Source organism: Trachemys scripta, chromosome 7, assembly GCF_013100865.1.
Source record: "Trachemys scripta elegans isolate TJP31775 chromosome 7, CAS_Tse_1.0, whole genome shotgun sequence".
In the NCBI taxonomy this organism is placed as follows: Eukaryota; Metazoa; Chordata; order Testudines; family Emydidae; genus Trachemys; species Trachemys scripta.
The window spans coordinates 44744023-44754577 of record NC_048304.1 but is presented as its reverse complement, the minus strand read 5'-3'; the positions used below and the strand labels follow the sequence as shown (position 1 = coordinate 44754577).

Sequence of the window (10555 nt, the reverse complement as noted above, 5' to 3'; positions counted from 1 at the left end):
AACCCCTTAAGGACGTTACAATGCGTCCTTTCTGCCAGAATAAGCTGAACCGACCAGCCAGCCCCTTGTTGAGTTGTGCAGATTGTCCAGGCTCACATACCGCCCAGCCTGGGCTATGCCAGCCCTCAATGGTAGGGGGTTGGACCCGATTTTCCACTCGCTGGTGTTAATCAGGAGTGACTCCACTGAAGTCAGACTGGTGTAAACCTAATTTCTAGAGGGAAATCAGTTCCGCTCTATCCTGCCACGAAATAGAGATCGCTTCACTCGCCTCTGTCATATTACAGAGCATCACTTGTGTGTGCTGTATGCTACCCTTGCTTGTGTCTTGTTAGCTCAGGAGAGGTTTAGAGCAGTACAAACTCTGTGATGGGTTTTAGAGAACAAGGGAGACTGGGTTTTGGAACAGCCCTAGCTCTAAGCAGTTTAGAGAGTGCGCAAGAGAATGAGAAAGGTGCAGTGATGTGCAAGGATCATGACAGAGTCTGATTATTACGGTAGAGAGAGTGAAAGCATCCAGATTATGGTCACAAGAGCCTGAACAACCGGTGATGTGCAGCAATCTAATATCTATTTAATTATTTCTGATTCCACTATTCTGTATTTAAGAGAGATGCTATGATATATATATATATATATATATATATATTCAAGTCACCCAAAGCAACCGAAGTAGGTGCCCATTCATTCCTCCTGTCATTTGTAAAAGAAGCCAGATTATTTTTCTGTACCCATTTAAGGATGAAAACCTACTATTAAGATCCACTATTTTTCCTACGGCTGATCTACTGGTCTGTCGCTGTTTTATTCCAGGATGGAGTGGTGCCCTTACCCCAGCACCTTCCCATTGATGAACAACCGGAGAAACCGGGTGGAATAAGATCATGTCCCCATCCTGTGACATGTACTAGTTTGTTTGCACTGAAGTGAATGCAGGCAACTAGCTCATGCACAGAAATATTGTATAGCTGTGTGGAAATGCCTCACCTAAAATAACCAGTGGGTTCGCTGTGCTCTCTCAGCTCTCCTTAGTTTAAGATTAAAAAAAAAAAAACCATGTGGTTGCCATGGTGGTGGGGGGGGGAGGGTGTTTTCCAGAATGCGGGAGGATCCGACCCTTCAGGTTGGGGGCAGGCTGCACTTGCAATCAATTTCCCAGGCATTGGCAGCTGGGTAGATGTGCGCCTGGAAGTGAGGGAGAGCCCCGCGTCCCCTTTAAGGCTGGCCTCTTGGCTGCTCGCTCCCTCCCCGGTCCCGCCTCCCGGAGCATGACACGCCGCTCCGATGGCGAAGCCCCTTTTTAATTGAGGCTGTCAGGCAGCGGAGCCAGCCCGCGAGGATAGGAAGCGAATCGACCGCGGCGGTAGCGTCTTTCAGGCTGGAGCGATAGCGGCCACGCTGCCAGAGGGAGAGGGCAGCCCAGCAATCCGCAGCAAGCGTCCACCTCCCCGGGCAGGAGCCAGGCGATCCCTCCCGCCGCTTCTGCAAGTGGAAGGCGGCATCTCAGCTTGAGCGGGCTCCCCCGGAGGGAGGAGAGCGGGTCTGGCAGCCCTGGGATCGCTCTCGCCTCCCCTGCCTGCCCCTCTGGCGCCCGCTGCCTGCGGCTCGGTGGTGCACTGGGAGTGGACCGGGGGAGGGAAGGGGGCCTTTCCCTTACGGCAGCGGCGGCCCGTGTGCTCCATTCCTCGGACCTGGGGGGCGCCCCCAGTCCTCCGAGCCTCATGAAAAATCACCTGTGGGGCAGCTCCCCCCGGGCTCCCATGGCGGCAGCGGTGCCGTGGAAGAGCGTGGAGTGGCTGCAGGAGGAGCTGGAGTCCGGCGGGGGGAACTCGCTGCTGCTGCTCGACTGCCGTCCCCACGAGCTCTTCGAGTCCTCGCACATCGAGACGGCCATCAACCTGGCCATCCCGGGCCTCATGCTGCGCCGCCTCAAGAAGGGCAACCTGCCCATCCGCTCCATCATCCCCAACCACGAGGACAAGGAGCGCTTCGCCAAGCGCTGCAAGGCGGACACCGTGCTGCTCTATGACGAGGCCACGGCCGAGTGGCAGCAGGACAACGGCGCCCCCAGCTCCGTCCTGGGGCTGCTGCTACAGAAGCTGCGGGACGATGGGTGCAAAGCGTATTACCTGAAAGGTAAAAAGGGCGGATCGGTCCCTATCCCAGCCCCCCTCCCTTCTCGAAAAGGGGCTCGCAGATCGCCCTCCCTAAGCTCGCCAGCCCCCGATCTGCCTCCCTCCTCGGACCTCAGAGCTCCCCCTCCACATGTGATCACAGATGTGTTTCCTTTGCGGCCCCCCAAACTCTGTCCAGCCCCCCAAATGCTTTGCAGTTCGTACCCCCCAGGACAGATTTCCTGTTTTAGGGTTTTCTTTTTCCGTCTTGTCTCCCCTCTCCCATATGCCCTCGATTGGCTCTGACTTTTCTCTGAGGAGAAATCTAGACCTTTAGGGGGAGAAGAGCCCCCCCGTCCCGAGGATTATCTTTTTTTAATCTCCTGTGTGTGGAGGGGGGAAGCCGAGGTAGGATGTGATTTCAGACTCGGAGCGAAAGACACATACACTTTTTATTTTGCCTGGATTATTTTCTCCCTTGTTAATCTTTTCACAAAATGGTTCCGTGTGCTGGGGGAGTGGAGAGGTTGGCCAGATCGCCCCGAGTTTTGCAATTGTGTCTTGGAAGCGGGGAACCACCACCACCTTCTTTGCAACTCATCTGGGAAGCAAATTTACCCCTCCCCTTCTTCCAGTCCGGAGGCTATAAGAGAACAGAGGGATTCCCCTCTCTCCCTCCAGAGAGCAGGACAGGGTGAAAGTAAAAACCTAGCAGATTCCTTTCCCTTCCCCACCCTTAAAGATTTGCCCCTCATCCCTTTCTTTAGTCCACATCTGATTCCTACTGGAGGGAGATAGATGCATCTTTCTTCTTCTTTTCTCTCTCAAAGGAAAGTTCAGATTGGCACAGATCATGCGCAGTCTCCTATGTCCTGAACTGACCTGCAGTAATTAGAGCAGCCCCCCAAACTCACCACACTAAAGCAGAACTTTATTATCCAGCAGAGAAGAAGGGTGGAGGTGTGATACTCTTGGCATGAAAACAATAACCCCGCTCTCATGTGTGCCTCTGAAACCATTTGAGGACACACAGTTTGCCCTCAGAGTATATTTAAAGGCCTGCCTCCGGTATTCTGGAGTGGCAGGGCCCCTCTCTTGACATTTACCCAGGAGAAGATCTGACTTTCTTCCCCATAGACTAAAGCTTAATTTTGTGTTTTAAAAAAAAAAAAAAAAAAAAAAAAAACACACCACAAAACAAAGTTAGAGTGGTCAGAGCTTCATTTTCAATCAAAACAGTTCTTGGCTCGCCCTCTCCATCTTGCATCCGAAGAAGTGAGGTTTTTACTCACGAAAGCTTATGCCCAAATAAATCTGTTAGTCTTTAAGGTGCCACCAGACTCCTTGTTGTTTTTGTAGATACAGACTAACACGGCTACCCCCTAATACTCCTCTCCATCTTGAAATTCCTAGATCCAATAACCTCTGTGGAAGAGGGGATGTTTCTTGTACTGATACCTTCCCCCTTTGCCTCTGAGACACACACTCCATTGATGTACACCTAGGGATATCTCAGAGCACTAGGTTTGCACCCCTGGATTCATGCTGTAGGGGTGGGAGGGTGCCTTGCTTTTAGTCTCTGAATGAAAACTCAGCTCCTTGTAGCTTCATACTTAAGATCTTGATTTATATCCCACTTAGTTAATTATTATCTTTCCTCCTCTAAATGTCTCAAAAGGTACCCCCCCCCCAAAACACTGGCCTGGTTAGACACCCTCTCTTCCCAAAGCACATCCCATTGCGGTCGCTGGGCGGCAGGGTTGAGGCAGAAATGGTAGGTGAAGCAAAAGCAAAATTGCCACTTTCAACCATTTAAAACACACTTCCCCCCTCCCCCCGTAGAGGAGCCAAGTGATATGTGGGGGAGGGAGGAAGGAGATGATCAGGCTCTTTGGAGTGCATGGGAGGGGTGGGGAATGGATTATCTGTGGATAGAGCATTTCCTTCTTTCTAGCATTTAGGTCCACTCCTAAGTGAAATAAAGGAACCTGCCTGCCTGCCGATATGTTCCAGGCATGGCTCTTGATCTGATTGTGGATCTGTTCTCTTCCCCTTCCTGATGAAATCCCTTCCCCTACCCCCATCTCTCTTTAGTGTTATCTGATTAGCTCTGTCACTTGCTTTTTTAACTCCTCTCTCCCATAAGTAGGAAGGACAGCTTTGAAGTTACTTTTAAGCCATCTTTAATGGGGAGGGGAGGAGTTAGATTTCTCTTGCTCTCCTTTTTTTCCTAGGGCCTTAGTGGGAAATGTTTTCAATTAAAATTCCAAGATGGCTTCTCCATGTTGTCTTTCTCTATTCGGGAAGGGAGGAGGAAGAGGGGAAGAAAGAGCCCTGTTTTCATGAATGGATGTGGCAGGAGCTGTCTGTTCTACTCAATGACCCACTCACAACCACCAAACGCACTAACAAAGTTTCCAGGAGGCTTTCTAATGACACCCGTTGTCAGCTTTGGAGAATGATGGCTAAATTCCTGTTTAATATATCTTAAAAAGAAGGTAGATTTCCCTCCCCTTCCCCCCCCCACCCCCGACTTTCCGTCCCTTCCTCAGACTGCTGAGCCGAGGCACTGAAGAGGAAATGCTGCTGAGAAATTGGCATTTTGGATCCTCTCGGTCTCTTGTTTGTATTTTTATATAAAACGATTCTCTTATTTTAAAAAATTCAGTAAGAAATGATCCAATGCAAAGTGTGTCTGTCCCGTACAGCTTAGAGATTGGAATCAATGTACCCTGCAAAACCCATGTCATTTTAACTGTTTTTAAAGTGAAATTTTTTGTAGCTGGGGTTTGAATTGTTTGACTGTTTTTTGTGGCTTACTTACATGCTAAATAGCACAGTAGCTCTTGACTGAGCCATCTCAAATGGAAAAAGACTTAGATTTACATCTCCACGAACTTAAAGGTATTAAATTATTAGGAAACTAAAATTTACCAGCTTTGACTCTGGTGAAAGCCAGCTCAGGTTCAATGAGTCTCTTGCCATTGATTTTTAAATGGGAAGTGGATTGAGCCCCTACTTAGTAATTCTGCTACCCATACTCATGTACCCTACTACACCAGTAGTTCCATTTATTTCAGTGGGACTGTTTGCTGAGTAAAGTGCTACTCTACAGGAGTAAGGTTAGCACAATCGGGCCCATAATCTGCATTTCAGGGATCTGAATTTACACTGCCTTTTTACTAGGGAGAAACAAAGACCAAAGTAAGTTGTGTTTTACCTAGTTTAACCCACTCACTGATGCAAGAATCTCTCATTTTAAATAGTAACATGCCTTTTTTTCCCCAGGTGGCTTTAACAAATTTCAGACCGAATACTCTGAGCATTGCGAGACCAACCTTGACAGCTCCTCACCCAGCAACTCTCCTCCTGCATCTGTCCTTGGCCTTGGAGGACTAAGGATCAGCTCCGATTGCTCTGACGGCGAGTCTGACAGGGAGCCAAGCAGCGCCACAGAGTCGGATGGGAGCCCAATCCCTAACAACCAGCCTGCTTTCCCTGTCCAGATCCTACCCTACCTGTATCTGGGTTGTGCCAAAGATTCTACCAACTTGGATGTCTTGGGCAAATACGGCATCAAGTACATCCTGAATGTGACTCCCAACCTGCCAAACATGTTCGAGCACAACGGAGAGTTTAAATACAAACAGATTCCCATCTCGGATCACTGGAGCCAGAATCTCTCTCAGTTCTTTCCCGAGGCCATTGCTTTCATTGGTAGGTGTTGGAATTCCGCTGTTGGCAGAACATTCCTTTAGCAATCACAACTTGAGAATGCAGCAAGCTACGTGCTGTAGCAGTCGCCACTTGTCTGTACGTGGACATAAAAGTTGTACACTTCTCAGATCAGATGTTAGTCACGTGCCAAGATCGAGGCACCCAAAATCAATTGCTTTTCAGTGTCCAATCTGAGGTACTTTTTGAAAGTGCCTTATCTTCAGTACTGGTGCTGACCAAACCAGTTTCCTTTAAGGCATCTGAAGTTGGGTTCCCCACAATTGATTACTTTTAACGATCTCGGCTATGGGGCCTGATTCTCCACTGCCTCCCACCTTACATAGGTATTCACATCTGTATAAAATGACTATACGAGGCAGTGGAGAATCAGGAGCACGGTACCTTCTTATTTTGTGAAATGAGGACTGACCAGAAATGCTGTGGTTTGTCTGATGTCTGCAGTTGCCTTTTCTCCATACCTGTAGGGAGAGCGTTAATCCTTACCGAGGTAAAATCAGAGGACTTGTTTACATGGGGGAAATATACGGGTGTAATTATCCTGTTATACTTATACTGGTATTCCAGTATAACATGGAGTTATAACACACAATAATAGCAATACAATCATACTGATATAGTTATACTGGTAAATTTCCCTGTGTAAACAAGCCCTAAGACACTTTTATTAAAGGTTCTTGCAGGACAGATCCCTTCCCAGGATAGCTTTAACATCCAGAAATGCTTTTTGTTCTGTGGTAGATGACTGTCAGGCTGAATAAAATGTGTGCTTCCAGTGTGCATGTCAGCTATTTAGTGATGGTAGTCATTGGCCTACTAACACTAGACTTTTATTAGGATTGAATGGCACAAGCAGCTGTCCTCACTTTAACCATTAAAAAGCTTTGATATCTCTAGGAAATGAAATGAGCCCCTTGCCTTCATACCTTAGGCTTTGTAAGGGGCCTAGGTGCTTCTATGTTGACTGTGAGGCCTTAAATGGAACAATACAGTGTTAGGACCATGGCTGCTTTGCAGCTATGTTGGAGGAACAAGATGTCATTGCTATTTTTTTTTCGCCCACTCTCTAATAGCACAGTTCTGCTCAAAAGTCCAAGGGTTTAGCAAGGTGTGGGGATGCTGTTTCACCTTCCTGGTGGATGCATTGGGTTCCTGATGAGCTGTGGCATATGGGTTCTGTCTGCTACAGACAATCCATGTTTCTGTGAACACCAAACTTGTGCTTTGTCTTTAATGTCAGGAAATGGAGGATTACCTCACTCGCTTACTATAAAACCCAAACTTAGAAATGGGGCTTTGCTCAGATGAAAGACACACACACTTCAGCGAAATTCTGAAATTGCAGGAGCAGCAATGCAATCTGAAGAGTTAGTGTCCTTTTGTCTTGGAGTTCCTCACACAGTAATGGGGACTAGGAAGTCAAACCTGAGGCTTGTTTTTAATTTTTGTTTCCCCATCTCTGCCCATCCCTCAGTCTGTAGTGTTGGAGTACTTTTTTTTTTAAACTCTGGCTTTGAGTAGAGTGAGACTGGAGGTTTCCTTTCTCATAGTACCTTATTCTTCAAAGCCAAGCTCTGTGGCAAATGACTGGTTTGAAACATTGTTCTGCCCAGAAGTAAACTTTGCAGTATATATTTACGTATGCAGTGTTCTCAGCGGCATTCCTCTCTCTCAACACTATGATGTCAGTTCCTGCTGTTCAGGCTCTGAGAAAGAGACAATACATCTGTGTTCTTCAAGCAGTGGCAGCAGTTGCTAAGAGAAATTGCAGTTTTACTACAAATTATCTTCCCTTTTCCCTCTGCCACCGTGTATCTTGATAGATTCACTCTAGCACAAATCTTGCTATAGGGAAGTCTGTTTCCCCAATCGCCACACCTAAAGAACAACATCACGATAATTAAGTTCCTCTATTTTAGAGTTCACTTGAATCAGTTTCCACTGTATAGTACTCAGAAAATAAATATCTTTAAAAAAAAAAAACAAAAAACAAAACAACTCAGTTTTGCTGATTTTTGATGTCCTGCCTGGTCACATGACTAGTTAGACTTCACAACCCCATCTTAGCACTGATTGATTGATATGAATTGTGAGAGGGGTGTGATGCAGGTCTGGGTGCCAGGAACTCTGGAGTTGGAATTTCAACTCTGACACTGCCTCTCTCTGGTCTTGGGCAAGTGACTTAACCACACTGGTTTCTCCCTTTATGAACTAGAAAGCAATACTACTAACCTCACAGAGGTGTTGTAAGCTTTAATTAATTAATCTTTGTTAAGCATGGGGAAGCTGAAGTGCTAAGTATGACTGATTGCATCACTGGAGTATATTGTCAGGGTGCCTGATTTTTGAGGAGGCAAATATGCAGAGTTAAATTACGTAGTATCACTCTGAACTGTTGGAGCAGTGGATCCATTGCTGGCAATGACCTGGTTTTAAAAGGCTGAAGCTGCCATCTAGCCCTGCTCCAGGACAGTGCATTTTTGCTACAGAAGTCTAAATGTATCCTTCTTTTTCCCCCTCTTTGTTTCAGATGAGGCCCGTACCAAGAAATGTGGTATCCTGGTTCACTGCCTAGCCGGCATCAGCAGGTCTGTAACGGTAACCGTTGCCTACTTGATGCAAAAAATGAACTTGTCCCTGAATGACGCCTATGACTTTGTGAAAAGGAAAAAGTCAAATATCTCCCCGAACTTTAATTTCATGGGCCAGCTCCTGGACTTTGAGAGGACTCTGGGGCTCAACAGCCCATGTGACAACCGCTCCCCTAGCGAGCAACTGTACTTCACCACACCCACCAATCACAACCTGTTCCAGCTGAACACCTTGGAGTCCACATGAAGGGGATGTTGTTTGGTTGGGAACTCGAGCCTTGAATAGCTTCTCTTGAGCATTTCAAATATTAAAAAAGTATGTATCTTGCCAGGCAGCCTTGAAAGAACTAGTTTCTCCAAGTAGAGGTGTCTGATCGCTGCTTTAAAAAGGCTAAGGCCATTTATTAGTATCCTGATGCTAATCAAAGTGGATCAAAGAGTAGTCTCTTTACAGGGGTTATTTAATATGGGGGATCTCGTGGCGTTCTGAGCGCAGCTGTTACCGGCAATAACTGCTTTCCTGGGTGTGTTGAGACTGGTGAACCGCACACACTCACACAAACATACACAAAGTTACCTACGTGGTAGGTTGTTGTGGAAAGTAGAGGAGACTTACGCACTTGGCGACCTTGAACAAAAGATGTTGGCCCAAGACTATTTTAAAACCCATGTTTACTTTTTTTTTTTAAAAAAAGGTAATCTTACTCTCTGAGTCTTGGGCTCCAACTCGTTTTAAATATGTAAGTTCCTGGCTGTACAGACGAGGTTGCAAAACCAGTATTTTACTCTGTTCTTGTTTGATCTTTTTTTTTTTTTTTAATCAAATGTTTATATTGACCAAATGCATTTTGCACACTTTGTGAAGCCTTGAGATGTCCTGGCATATTACTGGGTACACCCCGAGAGAGACACATGCTGCTGTTGTTGCTAGCATCTGGTAGGAAGCTTTGTTATTTGTGAAGGCCAATTGGTCTTAACCTCTCTGCCACTTCCACACTCACAATCACAAATTCTGCACTGAATCAACCAAGGTGACTAAGCTGCAAGCTTTTTTTTTTTAAATACCACCCCCGCTCCCCCACCACCAAAAAACGCTGTCTGCTGTTGCCAGAGGTAAACCTGGTGTGTCCTCCAGAGTTGGTAGAAGCATATGAGGCTAGCACTCGTTCTCTGCTGTCGGTCGAACGATGATTGGTGTCACCCAGCTGGCCTGAAATCCTTCCAGCTTCTGAAGTAAAGAAAGTACTTGTGATGTTGGCACTTATCTGGCACACTTAATTCTTTTATGTGTGCAGGGGTGGGAATCGAGTGCTACTGGTACTCCAAAAGACTAGAGCAGAGCAAAGTTTTTGCAGCATGACACTGCTGTGGAGTCATGCGCAAACCATGGAAGAGGAGTGGAAATGTATGAAATAATGACCAGAACGTTGTAAAAACTGGCAAATTCCGAGACTCTCAGAGCATTCAACGGAGTTCTGATGGGTTTCCTTTTTTGAGTAACTTGTTGCCGTGCCTTCTAGAACAAGACGACTTGTTAATGTTTCTGGCTAACATTTGGCAAAGGTCTCGTATGCTGAAGAAGTGGTACTAACGTCTGGGAGGAGGGCAGAATGGATCTGGAGGTTTCTTTTATTGGCTGCAATGTAGTCCTTCCTTTCTCCCCACCTCCTTATCCACTGGAACTCTCATGTAACTAACACAAAACAAAAAAGAGAAAGCCACGGAATTTTTTTCTAATATCCAGGTTTTTGTATTTTCTTTTTCCAAAAAAAAAAAAAGAAGGAAAAAAAACCCCTCCATATGGAGGAATATTCGACGCTGTCACATCATGACTTTTTTTTTTTTTTTTTTTTTTTGTTAAAGATGTTACCAGAATGTTGGAGTGTTTTTGTTTTTTTGTTTGGTTGTCTTCTGTTTGTTTTGTTTTGTAACAATGTTGGGATTGTGGGTCATCAGGGAAGGGAGAATGGACATAAGTATGGCTGAGAGTGAGCGAGCAAATTGAAAATATCCTAATTGCATTTTACCTCATGGAGGAACTTTTTTTTTTTTTTTTTTTTTTTTTTTTTTTTTTTTTTTTTTNGTCCCTGCCTGTTCTTTATACACATCTAGATG

At 46.0% G+C, this 10555-nt stretch overlaps 1 protein-coding gene across 1 annotated transcript; it reads left to right on the top strand.

Annotated features, from left to right (window-relative positions):
* Nucleotides 1-1269: 1269 nt before the first annotated feature.
* DUSP7 (dual specificity phosphatase 7) lies at nt 1270-10217 on the top strand. Its single transcript, XM_034776771.1, has 3 exons — nt 1270-2136; nt 5403-5831; nt 8380-10217. Exons 1-3 carry the CDS (start codon nt 1722-1724, stop codon nt 8685-8687), a joined length of 1152 nt encoding a protein of 383 aa, XP_034632662.1. The 5' UTR covers nt 1270-1721; the 3' UTR covers nt 8688-10217.
* Nucleotides 10218-10555: the final 338 nt, after the last annotated feature.

What these genes read in the sequence shown, in the direction of transcription:
- DUSP7 (XM_034776771.1), top strand. Translation starts at nt 1,722, where the DNA reads ATGAAAAATCACCTGTGGGGCAGCTCCCCCCGGGCTCCCATGGCGGCA. An exon ending in CAAAGCGTATTACCTGAAAG is followed by an intron (nt 2,137 to 5,402) that starts GTAAAAAGGGCG and finishes TTTTTTCCCCAG; the next exon opens with GTGGCTTTAACAAATTTCAG. An exon ending in CGAGGCCATTGCTTTCATTG is followed by an intron (nt 5,832 to 8,379) that starts GTAGGTGTTGGA and finishes TCTTTGTTTCAG; the next exon opens with ATGAGGCCCGTACCAAGAAA.